The sequence below is a fragment of the Triturus cristatus genome, chromosome 5_2, assembly GCF_964204655.1.
Source record: "Triturus cristatus chromosome 5_2, aTriCri1.1, whole genome shotgun sequence".
Classification (NCBI taxonomy): Eukaryota; Metazoa; Chordata; class Amphibia; order Caudata; family Salamandridae; genus Triturus; species Triturus cristatus.
In genome coordinates this window covers 699,455,478-699,471,694 of record NC_140588.1, presented here as the reverse complement: position 1 = coordinate 699,471,694, position 16,217 = coordinate 699,455,478, and the positions used below count along the sequence as shown (strand labels likewise).

At 47.9% G+C, this 16,217-nt stretch overlaps 1 protein-coding gene across 2 annotated transcripts in view; it reads right to left on the bottom strand.

Annotated features, from left to right (window-relative positions):
* Positions 1-7,085: 7,085 nt before the first annotated feature.
* Positions 7,086-16,217, bottom strand: part of UTP14A (UTP14A small subunit processome component) — a 458,135-nt gene continuing 449,003 nt past the window's right edge. For both annotated transcript variants that reach the window (XM_085607771.1, XM_085607772.1), the window contains one exon: positions 7,086-7,725. In XM_085607771.1, the coding sequence (XP_085463897.1) occupies positions 7,438-7,725 (288 nt within the window). In that variant the 3' untranslated portion in view covers positions 7,086-7,437. The remainder of the gene's footprint in view (positions 7,726-16,217) is intronic.

Sequence of the window (16,217 nt, the reverse complement as noted above, 5' to 3'; positions counted from 1 at the left end):
GGGGTTTTTATAGGAGGAAGAAGCAGTGTCTGTACTGATATTTTTGCATGCTCCTCTATAAAAGGAGCGCCGAAAGGAGCCTTGTGTAGATGGAGACTGTAATGCTCCCATGGATTTAGCAGTCTCCGTGTCCTTTTAATTTTTTTTGTAAAGCTGTATCCACAGCTGGGCCAAAAGGTTGTTTGTCATTGAACAGCTGATTGAGGATAGTAGTCTGTACTTCTTGTTTTAACTCAGAAATGCGCAGGCAGACATGTCTTTTTAGTAACACACTAGTGTTGATGGATCTAGATGCGATGTCTGCTGTATCGAGGGCACACTTAATTGATGCATTTGTTATTAACTTGCCCTCCTGAATCAAATCATTAGCTTTGGCTTTATATTGGTCAGGCAAATGCAGCATTAGGGTTCCAAGCTTGTCGTAATGAGCCCTATCGTACCTGGCAAGTAATGCCTGCGCATTAGCTATCCTCCAGTGATTAGCTGTCTGAGAGGCAACTCGTTTGCCCGAAGCGTCTAGTAATTTAGACTCTTTTTCTGGAGGTGGAGCATCCCCGGAGGTCTGAGAGTTGGCACGCTTTCTAGCATTAGTCACTACCAGGGAGTCTAGGGGAGTTGGCCCTTAATGTAGGTGGGATCATTAGGTGCGAGTTTATATATTTTTTATCAATCCGAGGATTGAGAATTCTAGTCCTTACAGGGTCTTTGAATATCTCTGGAGCATGTTTAATGACGCCTTTTAACATGGGTATAGTTTGTGCTGTCTTTTGTGACTGTGCAAAAGTGTCTATTAGGAACTCTTCCTCTGTGGGGTCCGAATGCATTTGAACACCACGGTACTGGGCATTCCTTTCAATGAGCTGACTAAAGCCAATATTGTCATCTGGGGGAGATGGCTTTGCTGAGTATGCATCAGGATCAGGAAGGTGTGGAGGATCTACTGGGTCATCATAGTCATCCCATGTGTTCTGTGGTATGTGTGTCATCATCAGGGTCAGTAAAAGGGTCATTGTTGCCTCCCCCACCCCCTAAAACATCAACCCGGGGGGGGGGGGGGGAGTATGGGAGACTTTGGAGGAGAGGAAGGCTTAGTAGGAAGAACAGGAGAAGAGGGTCTTAAAGGTGAAGTTGCACAGTCTCTTTTCTTCACAGGCACCTCAGGGATGTGTGGGGTGTCCAATTTCCTCTTCTTGTGTGGAATGCTGACCATATGGCCTGTTTTAGGGTCCACTTGGAGACTTTTTTGTTTCGGATCGATGGGATCCGGCAAAAAAAGTTCTTCCTTTTGGATAGTCACTTTCGGCGCCGATTTTTTCGGTTCCGAGTGGGAATAAGATTTCTGCACTGGAGCCTTTGAAGCGGTTTTTGGATCCTTCGGCGTCGAGTCGGAAATCTTTTTCGGTTCCGAGTGTTTTGGTTTCGGATCTGAGGCATTTTCTTCTTTTGGTGCCGAGGTGTTTGGTGCCGAGGCCTTTTTGGAGACTGCCGGAGTAGGATGTGCTCCCGACTTCAGTGCCGATGGTGTCTGTGGGGCACTGACATGCGGCATGCTCGGTCCCGACCCAGGGGCGTAACACAGGCCCCCTCATCCCCAGCAGTGCGGGGTGCCCCCAAGCTCCAGGGGGCCCCCTCAGTACTGCACTTCGTCTGGGAAGCTCCTGATAGAATCCGGAGGGGGCCCCTCCACATACCTTGTAGGGGGGCCCCCCTCAATTATCGTTACGCTACTGTCCCGACCTGCCGGAAGACTTTTCCTTTGTCTTTGGAGCCAGGCCCGGGGGTGGGGCTTCTGACGCTTTCTTTCGGTCGCGACTGGGGCCTGCAGGTGAAGTCTTGACCGGAGCCTTCTTTTTTTCAGGTGGCATCGGGGCAGGGCAATTGTACTCACTTGTTGACCTGGAGCGATGTGGTTGTCGGAGTCGTCTGCCTCGGAAACGATGTCCAGATCCTCCGAATCCTTTGCCTTCGGAACATCGGGGCCTTCATCGAAGATGTCTTCTGGCACCGGTGCAGCCTGTTGCGCCATAACGTGTCGTCGGGCCCGGCGATCATGGATAGTCTTCTTGGACCGGAAGGAGGGGCAGGCTTGGCAAGTTTTCTCCTCGTGCTTTGGCGAGAGAAAGAGGTTGCAGACCTTGTGTTGGTCGCTGTGTGGGAATTTAGCTCCACACTGGGGGCTTTTTTTTAATGGAGTCCTTTCCATTAGCCGTAGGCCCGAAAGGAGTCGGTAGGCCCAGCGGCCCGTGTTGACGACCGGAATCGAGTATTTGAGTTAGCGCGTCGAAAGGCACGCAAACGAAAACAATACCATCGAGTTTGCAATGGTTTGCGTGTCGAAAAGGTTTGGATAACACGGTACCGAACTGAAGAGCTGAAGTTACATCCGAACCCGATGGCGGAAAAAAACAATCTGAGGATGGAGTTGATGCCCATGCGCACTATCGTCCATGGAGGAGTCACCTATCTCGTGACTACAAAAGACTTCTTCCAAGACAACAACAAGGTGCAAGCATCAGAGTCCAACGCCAGATGGCGATCTATGCACTAAGTGTGAATTCTGCAGCTTATATGCCTCAAACAAGCAGTTTTGATGCTTAATAACTGAAGGGGGCAATCGTGTAGAGGCTCAAAAGGCACGCAGTTTAAAAAAGTCAGGACAAGGTTTAAGTCTCATTGGGGCAGTTAAATGGCCTTGGAGGAAACAAATGTTGAATACCTTTGAAGAGCCCCGCTGGGCCAAGGATAGAACAAACAAAAGAATCTGAGAAAGTGGTGCAGAAAGAGGATCAATGTTCCAGATGCATACCATGCCACAATTTTATTCCAGTGGCAGGCATATACCGACTTGGTGGATGGACAACTGGCTCCCACAATAACATTACAGACTTTGGGAGGAAGATTGAAAGGCGTCAACTGTTGCTACTCAATCTCCACGCATGAAGGTGAAGGGTGCGCAGGTTTGGGTGCAGGACGCCTTAAGATCTAACAAGTTGATGTGAAGCCCAGACTCTGCCAAAGACCATAACCCTCCACCTCTCCAAGATGGTGGCCCCAACCCAGAAGTGGTACATCTGTCACTACAGTTAGCTCTGGTGGAGGAAGGGAAAGGAGTCTGGCGTAGTTCATCAGCCAGCACTGCAGATCTTTAGCAGTTCCCTTCGAGATCTGGACCATGTCTGAGATTCTCCTGATGCTTTCCCCCACTGGAACTTCAGGTCCCACTGCAGAGTCTGCGTATGGCAACCAGCATGAGTTACAAGCAGGAGGCAGGAGGCCACGAGGCCCAATAACCTCAGGGTGATTCTCAGGAGGCTGAAACTGGACTCACCACTCAGGAGGAAAGGGCCAATACTGGACTGTGTCCAGAGCAGCACTGATGAAAGGGAGTGTCTGACAGGGATGGTGACACGTTGATAGTGAACCCCAGTGAGTTCAGGAAGTTAGCTGTAGTCTGGAGGTGTGAGACGACTGCCTGGGGTGAGCGTGCCTTCAACAGCCAATCGTCAAGGTAGAGGAAGACTGGAACCCCTGACCACTGCAGATGAGTTACAATCACCTTGGGAACACCCGAAGGGTGCTGGTATGACCGAACTGTTAAATGGCCAAACTGAAAGTGCTCTTGGCTCACCATGAACCACAAGTAACATCTGCAGCCAGGCTGGATGGGGATGTGGAAATATGCGTCCTGCAAGTCCAGCACTACCATCCAGAATCCCAGGTCTAGGGCAGACAGCACTTGGGCAAGCTTAGGCATTTAGAATTTCTCTTTGTTAGGGAAAGATGGAGAAGGTGCAGATTTAGGATAGAACAAATGCTTCTGTCCTTTTCAGGCACCAGAAAGTAGCGAGAATAGCAAGCAAGACCAACTTCTGATGCTGGCATCCTCATGGTAGTTCTCTGGGCTAAGAGACCCAGCTCTTACTGATGGAACAAGGAGACATGGTCCTCTGCCAGACGGTCGTAAGTGGGTGACATTGGTGGAGGGGTTGGGCACAAAGGGAATGGAATAGCGTAGCCCCATCAGACAACTTGTATACCCAATGGTTTGATGTTACTGACCTCCAGTGGTGCAGGTGAGGGCGTATCCTGCCCACCACTGAATGCCCAGGATGGTCGGGGCAAACTAAAGGAGTTTGGAGGCTGCAGCTGCTGGGGAGTGGTTGACAGGCCCAACCTCTGGATACCTGTCCAACGTGGTCATATGGGACTCGCGTTCTCAGCCACGAAAAGGCTGGGAAGCTTGTTGCCCGTGGTAGCTGGGAGGGTATGGATGTGGTTGAAACCTCTTCTGTGGCCATGGAAAGGGGGGCGGGGCAGGCAAACTGGGATTGACAAGGGGCCATGGAAAAGCCCCAGGACATGGCCGTAGCTCTGAAATCCTTAAAGTGCTCCAGCACTAAGTCAGCATTATCTCCAAAAAGACGAGAGCCATCAAAGGGCCTGTCCATAAGCGAGGCTTGGATATTCCCTGAAAAGTCAGTGGTTCTCAGCCAGGTGCAGCGCTGAAGGGCCACCGACGGTGAAATTGCTCTACCTAGCAAGTTGGTCGAGTCCAATCCATATTGTATGATGAACTTTGTTTCATCTCTTCCGCCAGCAATAGTTTGGAAGAGTATGGCTCTGGCCTCCTCCAAAACCAGGCAGCACTTACACAACCAAATCCTAGATGGGACTATCGGCCCAAAAGGCACGCGGTGTTCACAAACTGCAGTGCAAGTCTGGCGGAAGAGAGCATCCTCTTCCCAAAGGTATCCAGTCTCTTGTATTCCCTATCTGTTGGAGTGGTAGGGAGCATGCCAGGGTTGACTTTAGAGGTGGAGGCTTGGACCACCAAGCTCTCTGGGGTTGGGTGCTAGGTAAGGAAACAGGTGTCCCCAGGAGCGGGGAGATGGTGGCGGGCAATTGTCCTATGCAGAGGAGCCCCTGTGCAGGGCTTGGACCAGGCCCCAAGTAGGACATCGGTAAGGGCTTCTTTAAAGGGGAGGAAAGGTTTGGATGGGGCTTCTCTCAGCTGAGGGTAACTGAAGGTTCAAGACCTCAGCTACCTTCTAAACTATCACAGCCAAGGAGGCATCCTCCTCCATAGCCGTGGTAGGGGGCGAGACAAAGCCATTGTCTGGTGAGATGCCTAACCCATTGGCCTCCACCAGTTTCTCATACCAGTTGTCCTCTGTATCATCTAGGAGATGTTGGTATCCATAAGGGTCATCAGACCCCTTCCATTCATCTCCCTCTCCAGATCTGTCGAATGAACAAGGCACTGGCTCCAACCAGTAGCGTATGGTCCTGATCTGCAATGGAACGGGCGTCGGATGCCGCCCCTCTAACTGGTGTCTGAGTCAGGAATGACAATGGTGCCGCTGGCACTGGAGTGGGCCCTGAGGAAGATCTCGGTCTCGCAGACCACTACGGATTCATGGGCTCGACTGGCACAGAGGGTGAACCAGTTGGTAAGGATACAGTGGGAGCCCCTCCCGAGCCCGTGGGGCCCAAATGCACTCCAGAGGAACCTGGCCGCCCGAATTTGAGGTGCATACCCTCATAAATGTCTTTTAGATTAGTAGGAGTAGTTCTGGCTCTGGGAAAGTCAGTGACTTGGGCACCGCCAAAGCGCGAGGCCTGGAGTTCTAATGCTCCCGTTCCTCGTTAGAAGACTTCGACAGACTTTAAAATAAACCTGAAGTTGAAAACCTCTTTGACTTCTTAGATTTCTTTTTGCAGTGAGACTTACCGGACGACTTCTAATGAGACGACCACCACCAGGTATGGCTCAGCGAGCAGCACCAAGACATTCCGCAGGAGCAGGAGCGTTGCAGGGTCGTCCAACGTCAGGTGCCTTTGGGTGCACGGCACGGCAGTCATTACGGGTCTTGGAATAGTGTTCCCTCTCCAAGCACAACAGGCAACCCAAGTGTGGGTCTGTCACAGATATCTGCCTCTGACTGGCACCACATGTTTGAAACCAGGTTTCTTAAGGGACATTCTGTCACAGCATGAGAGAAAATCTCTAAACAAAGTGGTCATCATAAATTTGAGGGGAAAAACAGTCAAAAAGCAATTGAGGGTAGCTCTTCACTGATAACCGCTATCTAGTGCAAAAAGGAAATAACGGATGTCAGCGCGCCAGGATGGCGCAGTAATTTCTGGCGGTAGTTGATGCTAACCCAAATTATGCCACTTACCAGCACATAGGGGTACTGACTGAAAACTTCCAGATACAGTCTGACACCTGGGCAATATTCTAAGGTAAGGAATCTGCGAGTAGAAGTCTATCATATACTGTCCCTGGATTATAATAATGTATCTTGACACAAACTAGTGTCTTAACATATTGACATCCTGTTAACGACAATCTCTATTAAATGTTGAAATACAGACTTTAGAGAATTTGTACAAGCATTAGTTATAGCTCAGGAAGATGGTGTTAATTCAAAGTCCCACTTCAACACTAGAACCGGGCAGCTCAACTAAATTTGGAGAAATAAATCAATACAGATTTCACACTTACTGCACTCATGTTACTAGCTGCTTCTCTGTGCTCAGTTTCAATGTGAAATCTGCGCACAGCCGACAACTAAAAACTCAAGATGTTTCATTCTGAAGGTGAAAAGAGCAAAAACGTTAAAATAAGTCTGTACAGTAACAAAAGCTTGAACTCTCTTTTGACGTTTGTCTCGCTCCTCCTACCTTCATCTGCTTGATAAACAAAAAAAAGGTATTAACATTCTTGTCCACGTTTCGTGGGAGGGGGGGTGGGGGGGTCACAAACGTTAAGAAATAAATACTTTTTGCGGTTTAATAGAAGTTGAAAAAGGGAAAAACGTCAAAGAGGTCAATTACTAAAAATAAAAAAAGTCCTCGGTGTAGGTTTACTAAGAGCAGCTACTCTGTTGACGATCTGCTGCAATGCAGACAAATTACACAAACTGGCATGTACTGTTTCCTTATAAATAGAAATGGCTATGTACCTTCCACAAACAGAACAAAATTGCATCGGCAGTCATAATCATATTAAAAGAACCATCATAAAGGATAATTATTTGTTGTATGGGCTTACTAAAAATAGGCTGTATGACACAATCTAATACAGTCTTAAAGAGCACAATATTCATTTTATTACTTAAATTCCATTACCAAATGTCTTACTTCTGACAAATTTGTGGTATATATTGACAATATAATCAGTAATGTTAACGATTTAACTAGTAGTCCCGCAGAAAGATGTATCCAGTAGTTCTTTGTGTGTACAAAAGCTCCTTTTATACCAAGGATTGCATGAGATTGTATGAACATCTTCCAAGGTGGGTTTTCTCTATATGAAAGTGTGTGCTCCAGATTACGATACCATACTACACTTCAAACTCAAAGAATGTTACACAGAGGAGTAAGGTATCACACAAAGTAGTTCAATTTCTGGTCCTTTTGGTCTCAGGCTGGTTAAGCCTTTCGCTGCTTTTGCGTCCGTTTTCTTGGTTGGTTGCGATGGGCACGTTTTATCCGCGCTTTCTGTGGATTCAATTCAAAGGCAGGCTTAACATTCTGGCTAGTCTTTTGGAAAGCGTCCTCTTCAGATATAGGCTCAATGATGTGTCCGTGTTTGGTGATCACTCGCGGGGCTGTTAGCTTCTGAAAGGCTCTCTGTGTATTCCATGATGTGCCAATGGGTGTTCGGATACTGCCCTCAAACTGCTGGCGGTTGTTGAAGGGGAACGGGAGCTCATTCACCTGAAATGGGAGATAAAACAAAAATCTTGGTGAGCTAACAGTTTTAATGCTGCTTGCATAAGACTTCCCATCGTCCTCTGTAAACTGGTAGTATAGTAATGTGTCAAGGTTCTCCTAATATCACACACAAAGCTGTGAAATGCTGGGACAGTGAAAGCCTATTGTGACATTACCCGTATACTTGTTTAATTAAAAGATGCTTATTTGGAGTGCTGCATCATTATCAAGGAAAAACAAGATTTAAAGGCCTGTTTACATTAAGCGAGTTTCTCGAATAATACAGTAAACAAGGTTTGGGCAACGGGAGGGGCGAACTTGAGCTGGACAGCCAAAAGCAAATAAAACCAGCAACTACAAAGTCAGAAAATGTTAGTTAAAAACCACAAACCTAGTGGTAAGGAACAGACGAAATGCATTCCTACGTCAACTTTCTGAATGTTCCCAAGTTGTCTTTAGCTGCGACCTAAAAATGACTGCACAGAATTGGATTTTCTTTTGCACCAGATCACACTGCAATTTTAAATGGGGAATAACATGCACAACGGAATTTATGGGATACACTGAGGGGGGGGTCTCTAATTCCTTTGATCTTGTATTGTTTATTAGTTGCTCTTTGACATGTCGAGAATGACTTTGGCAACCTTCGAATTCCAGGCAAAGCTTACCTGGATTGTACTGTTTGCACATATTTCATATGATGTGGTACTATAATATGCTTAAATGCCAATAAAAACATTTTTTTTTAAAACATGGACAACGGAAACTTGTGGCAGTTTAAACATTGTATTTCCACGATGCACACAATTATCCAGTTGCCAACATGTAGGTATTGTGCATACAACCTTCAGAGTGAGTCCTATTCGCTCTTGACCCATAATGGGCACAAAACTCGTTTGCATTCAATTTTCAACTTTGTGCAGCACTCAGAATGAGTCAGAAAATATTTCTCATTCGCTCAAAAACAAAAAAACTGTTTTGCGTCAATATAGCGCTCCTACTATCACAATTGAAATAAATTAAGATGACCACCTTTAAACATAAATAAGCACTTGCTGCTGCAATTTGAGCTACTAAAATCCTATCATTTAACAGCTTTACACTCCACCTGACAGGTACACCTCCCTGGGTACATTTAAAGAAAACCCCGAACTCTTATATGTCCCTTAAACCGATTCTCAAAGCAGCATATGTTTATGGGACTAGAGAAGGGTAGATTAGAAACTACAGAGGCAAAACTATGTTACCATTCTAGTTCATAAAAGGGTGAGACTGGAGCCTGATTACGTGGTTCCAGGCCCCTTTGTTATGTTTTGTAAAGCCTGCATAGGTGGGTGCACAAACACTTGTACAGAGGCTTTGTTCTGTCACTGTCGCTTCCTCTGGTGTAGCCCAGCAGAAGCTTCTAGAGTCCGGAGCAGACCACTGCACGCGTGACAGGGGGGTCAAGGCTTGCTGCACGGTCAGCGAAACACACTTTTAAAACATCGAAGCAAAGTGAAACATTATAGTGCTAGGTTCAGCATTTTAAAACACAAACATACTGAAGTAAGTAGTCGTCCTCCTCATAGGCTGAAGATGAAAGCAACTTTATTATATCTTTAAGCGCCCACGACACAGCACATTCACCCTTCTCCTCCTAACATCCCGGCTGCAACTGCCACAACCGTCACTGCCAGAACCTTAGGGACAATCTACATCGACCTGCTCATGTTCTACATTCCATCATGACGTCCCCTTACCACACATACATACGTAAAAGACGCGGACAGCCTGTTTACCCTGGACACATTTAATATTTGATACCCTTGATGGCCACTAATACAATACAAAAGACACCTACGATCTCGTGGCGGTCACACTGCATTATTTACGTCAGAAAGCAGAGATTGAAATGTATTTACTTTGTGCTTCATTTACAATTCGATAATTTCAGGTGGAAATAATAAAAGTGTATTACCTGCTAGAATGTCAGATTCATAAGGCAGTTTGGAAAATTGGAGTGTTATCTATAGTAAGATGGATCCCGTCAGAGCAAGTAACGATTCCCGCTTCTCAAGAGAGGCACGCACTGAGAGAAGTAACACGGAGGAAGAAACCAATCAGGATCCACTCTAGGAGCAGAGATACCGCACAGAGAACTCATGCTGCTTTCCAACATCATTTCAGGCATGTCTCGTTTGGCTGGAATAAAGAGGATGTAAGCGTATTTCAGGGGCCCCTTAATAAGACTTGCACATCTAAATGGAAGGTTTCAGAGGTACTCGGTTCTAAGGCAGATTCCAGCTCTCACCACACAACATAAAATACTTCAGGAACATCCACGGGCTCTGGGAACCTCCGTCTATTGGAATCCCTGCCCTCTCTAGATGGAGACCCTGATGCTGCATACTATTATGGAGGAAGCCTATCGCTAGAGGGTAAGTGGAGGCTGGAAGGAGACAATACCACCATTGACAAAGCCAGTGAAGACCCAAGGCCTCAGTGCTGACAGCTGAAGTATCCCCTTCTCCTACCCAAGAGGTGAATGTTGGAAGCCACCAGGTGGGAGCTGGAGAACAGACACGACTCAAAAAGGTAGTCCAGGCCCGAAAACGAAAAGGTCAGATTCTTGCCTGCCAGTTTATGATCTCCAGATCTACCAGTAACTTTCCAGTATATTTATTTACTAAAGCTGCAGCAGAGAGGGACAGGGCTGAATGGAGGCCAAGATCGCGGCTTTCTAGGTGTGCTCTGAACAGGCCCCCATTCTTTCTGCCATTAATTCATGCAGACCCCCACCCCCCCCTCCCCACCCCCATATTCTGAGGTATGGGCGTAGTGGGCTTTACTTCGAAGGTGAAGCCGGATGGGAGAGGGAAGTCATTGCTGTGCCTCTCTGCCCTACCAGTCAGCAGGACATACTGCAACGCCTTGCAATGCAATTAAACTTGTGCTGATAGCGGCAGCCCTGGGCTCATCGCTCCCCTGAGTGAGAGGTGGGGGAGCAATGTGCATATAGCATTGGAGTCTTGGCAAGTTCAGGAGTGAGAAAGCCCCTCTGGAGGATCATGGTGTTAACAGAGGTGTGACTGACTGAGGAGGTCGAATCCCAGGTAAAGAGAGCTAGAGTGCCATGAAAGTTGGCACATTTGACCCCCTTGCCAGTGGGTGCCCTTGCACCATCATACAACACCTGGTGAATACCACTCTGTGAGCAGTCCCTGGAGAAACCGATTAGGGCCCTGGCGACCTAACGGTGCACAAGACACTTGGCAAATAGGCCTGACTCACCCTGTTGCTTGGTAGTTTCAGTATTTGAAGTAGAATGGCATCCAAAAAGAAGAGAAATTAAGATTTCTTTAACCTGTATTGTAACACACAGAGGACTGGCTAGAGGGAGATAAAGATGAAACAGCATACACATGTAGGGCGAAACACTAATGAAGACAATTAATGCATTACAAAATGATCTGAAGGTTAAAATGGGCACCACTGAGACCATGATGTGCAACACTGAAGGTAAGCTGCAGTGTCTGATGAGTCGTGTATCAAACGCGAAGTAGAAGATGGAGGCATAGTGGAAGCAATGTGTCATTCTATGGAACCAAATCGGGATCTTTACAGTAAGAGGTATCTTCATTACAGAAGACCGCAACAGAGGTTATGATCAAGGTGGAAGAAAAAATATGAGGGGCAGCCCTGGATGTAGACCAAGATGACTGCTTTCTAGGTGTGCTCTAAACAGGCCCCCATTCTTTCGGACATGAATTGGAAGACCAATGTCGGAGTAATATGTTTTGAGTGGAGGGGAGCCCTCTGGGATAGCAACTGATGCACTCACTTTGTGCATGTCAGAAAAGTTGGCTAAACTGCTGGGAGTCCAACGATGCGTCCAGAATGTGATGTGATCGTGAATACCTAGAGGTTCTCCTCTTGGTCATTGAAAAACAGAAAGGCTCACCACGGAACAGTGATGGTGCAGCTTTGCTCACCAGACCTCGGAGATACAGTATTTTGGGCAGAAGTTCTGAAAAAGGTTTTGAATTACTGAAGTGAAGCTGTTTATTTTTCTTTCCAGGTGCAAGTCCTTTCACCAGGGCTCAGAACAGAGAACTGATGGCTATTTGCAAACAGTTGTTGTAGAGGGTTCTAAAAGCACTGGTATGCCATCTTGTCAGAGAGTGGAAATGCGGGGTAAGATATACTTATTCTTGCAAGTGTATTCTGCACGCTCCCTTTTTCAGCCTCTGTTAACTAACCCTGAGCGGTTATTGTGAAGATGTGGAGAGCTTCACTTGGTGTGGGGTGGGGTGGGTTGTATGTGTATAAAGTCATCCTTTGTGGCCTGATCATCCCCATTGTTTGACTGACGCTGGTGTTTACTGACTCTGAAAGGGCTCTAATAACCAGGTCCACTAAAGGTATATAGCAACTGTTATAACAGTAATTGGCCAAGACAACCTACCTGTAAGATCCTAGTGTAAGGGCATGTAGGTTAATAGACCCCAGTGGACTTAATGCACTTAAGAGCGAACTGCTGTGGTGTCTAGTGTCATTTTAAATGCAAGGCCTGCCTCGCAAGGAAAGTAGTTTTAGAGCTTACTATCCTGAAATTACCTGAAACAGCCCTGTAGCAGCCTCTTCTTACTGGCCAGCCTTTGACACAGTTAGCCAAGCTGCTCCCTTAGTAGGTGTGAAGAGACCTGGGGCTGAAACAATACATTTATTTGGGGGGGGGGGGGGGGGGGAAATGTATTGCTTCCTGGATAAGCCAGGGAGAGGAACGGGGCTAGGGAGATAAGCTGGACTTCAAAGACAGGAGAACAATTGTCACAGGACCCTGGCCAGACCCCACTTCCGCGATCCCCAGCTAGATGGGAGCCCCTCTAATTAGAATAGGAGAGGGGCTGGAAGTTGAGTGTAGTGAATGGTTAGCCACACGTTTGGGTTGGGTTACATAGACACACCAAGGAGATATTTTCTCCAAATTAAGTTTTGGAGAGCAGTGCATTCTGGGTCAAAATATGCCACATTTCATAGGAAGTGGTCATAGGAGAGGTAACTTTACCCCTATTGGTTGGGGTGTCTCCCTCTTTACCCAGCCCAGAATGGAGCATAAATATGGGAGAGCTGCAGGAGCTCCTAAGAACAGTGCTTGGAGCAAAAGGAGTAGGACTGCCCTGATTGGACTGCAACACAGAGAGCTTGCACTCAAAAGGACTGCACCTGCTACACTCTCAAGGTTCCACAAGGAAAGGACTGTGTCTGACTCAAAGGAAAAAAAGAGGACTCCCTGATCAGTAAAAGGTGCGACAGAGCTGGAAAAAGTCACCCGCAAGCCCCCAGAGGACCACCCCCAGCTGACTAGTTGCAACTGGATTCTTCCTGGACTGTGCAGGTGCATTGTGGGAAATTGAGTTCTAGCCCCCAAGAGGCAATCCAGAGTCTCTGAACCCCTGTACTGAGCTAGTGGATACTTATTTTCCCCAAAGGAACCAAGAAACTACAAAATCTGTAAAGTTTTGCAGAAGAGCTCCAGGAGGATATCGGCTCGACGTTGACTTGCGAAAAGGTCTGACCGTGCTAGTTTGCCCCACTGAAAGCTCCAGAGCTCCTCACCGTCGACTTCTAGGAAATAGGCTTCCAGGGGCTCATTGAGGTATCGCACTGCAGCAGGCCGCAGTCGCTGAATCGAACTTCGGATCAGAGAAGCCTGCGACCTGCCAACAAGCTTGCAGACGAAAGAAAAGCTCCAAGAAAAAGACTAAATCCGAAGGTAAACTTTTGACTAGGACTTAGCCCTTATCCTATCAAACCTGTGTTCCAACGCGGTCAGCCTAAGACTTTGACTTTGACCCGGTCCAGCATAACCACATAGGTGTGGGTGGCGCTTTAAGGTTTTTGGAGCTAGAATGCGCAATTTTTTAATTTATTCTAAACAATGCCTATCTCCGGTTTCCTACATTGGTTTAAGTTTAAGTTTCCTACATTGGATGTTTGTTGTTTTGGTGTCCTTTTACAGATACCATTTTCTCTAATTTTATAAATTGGTGTCGGTTTTTTATTGTGCTGTGTCTTTTACTTATTTGTTGTTTTGGCGATATTGCACAAGTTACTACTTGTGTAACGATATATCTATCAGACATTAGTTAGTGATAGATTCCTTACCTTAGAATATCCCCAGGCGTCAGATTGAATCCGGAAAGTTTTGCTAGCAGTACCCCTGCGCGTCAGTAGGTGGCGTCGTGCGACTCCGCGTCCGTCACTGGCGTCAGAAGCGCCGAGATGACGTCACGGAGACTACTTAGGCGCCACCCATGCGCGCTGATGTCAGTTCTGTACAAGACTTTCCGCGGCAGGAACGCAGAGCCATGCAAGAAACTGACACTGGTGCCAAGAAAACTAGGGCCCTGAAAGGGATGACCTTAACCCTAGAAATCAGTTCGCAGAATGGGAAGGATGGGTGGGGCGGTAGGGAATCTATCACTAACTAATGTCTCTTACAGATATATTGTTATACAAGTAGTAACTTGTGCATCTGAAAAAGACGCGTTAGTGATAGATTCCTTACCTTAGAATAGATACCCCAGCAATTCCAACCCCGGTGGTGGGTCTGCGAATAGATTACACCAGAAAGTCACGGAGAACAGAATGGCCAAAGAAGCCATCTCTCCGCACCTGACTGTCAAAGCAGTAATGCTTGGTAAACGTGTGCAGCGAGGCCCACGAAGCTGCCTGACAAATGTCCTGCAAGGGGACGCCGCGTCCCAAGGCAGTAGTGGCTGCCGTCGCCCTGGCAGAATGGGCACGCAGCCCCACAGGAGGCGCCTTCTTAGCCAACGAGTAACAGGCCTTGATGCAGAGAACGACCCACCGAGAGATGGTCGGTTTGTGCACAGCCCGACCTCTTTTAGCGTCCAAATAGCCAACAAAGAGCTGGTCATCCACTCGGAACTGTTGTGTGCGCTCCAGGTAGAACGAGAGCGCACGTTTTGGGTCCAGACGGTGGAGCCTCTCTTCCGCTTTGGAAGGATGCAGAGGCGGAAAGAAGGTAGGCAAAGTGATGGTCTGCCCGATATGGAAGGGCGTGACAACCTTTGGCAAGAAAGAAGGACAGGTCCCTAAAACCACCTTGTCCGGATGAACAGAAAGGAAAGGAGGTTTAGAAGAAAGAGTCTGGAGCTCACTCACTCTTCTGGCAGAGGTGATAGCTACCAGGAAAGCAGTCTTGAGAGTGAGAAGATGCAAAGGACAGGTATGAAGGGGCTCGAAGGGAGCGCAAATGAAGATATGTCAAGACAAGGTTTGAGTCCCATTGAGGCATTATGAACGGCACGGGAGGAAACGTGTGCGTAATGCCTTTCAGGAAACGGTTAACAACCGGGGACTTAAAAAGAGAAGGCTGATCTGGTAGCCGTAAAAAGGCGGAGATGGCCGAAAGATAACCTTTGATAGTACCCAGAGCAGAGCCCTGCTGGGCCAAAGAAAGAAGGAACAGAAGGACTTTAGAAAGAGGGGCCGAAAGGGGATCCACAGACTTAGCTGTGCACCATGCCACAAACTTGTTCCATCTGCAGGCGTATACCGTTTTAGTGGAGGGACACCTGGCTGTCAGAATGACATCACAGACTTCGGGAGGAAGATCAAAAGCTGTCAACTGTCGCCGCTCAATCTCCACGCATGGCGGTGGAGGCTGGACAGGTTCGGGTGAAGGACCGACCCCTGCAGCTGCGACAGAAGATCCTCCTGAAGAGGCAGTCGGATCGATCGCCATGCTGAGTAGCTCGGGATACCAGTATCTTCGTGCCCAATCGGAGCCACAAGGATGACTTGGGCCTGGTCGTGCCGAATCTTCTTCAGCACTCTGGGCAGAAGTGGTATAGGCGGAAAGGCGTACAATAGACCGCAACTCCACTCGCGACGAAAAGCGTCGCCTAGCGAGTGGCGCCTTGGAAATTCCAACGCGCAGAACTGATGACATTGCGCGTTCTCTTCGGTGGCGAATAGATCTAACCAAGGATCTCCCCACTGCTGAAAGAGACCTTGCACCACGTCCGAGTTCAGACGCCATTCGTGATTCATCAAGCACCGGCAGCTGAGTTCATCCGCCCTGGCGTTCAGAGAACCTGCCAGGGTTTGAACCACCAAGGTAATGCCTTGATGTTCCAGCCATGTCCAGAGGCGCAGAGCCTCCTGACATAGGGTCCAGGATCCCACCCCGCCCTGTTTGTTGCAATACCACATGGCAGTGGTGTTGTCCGTGAACACCTGCAAAACACTTCTCCGGACTGAAGGAAGGAATGCCTTCAGTGCAAGCAGGATCGCCCGAAGCTCTAAAAGATTGATATAGAGCCGGGACTCCGCCGGAGACCAGAGTCTTCTGATCTCCGCCTCTCCCAAGTGGCCTCCCCATCCCAGGTGGGACGCATCCGTCACCACTGTGTGCTCCGGTTGGGGAAGGGAGAGGGATCTGCCATTGACCCAATCGCGATTTGTGATCCACCACTGCAATG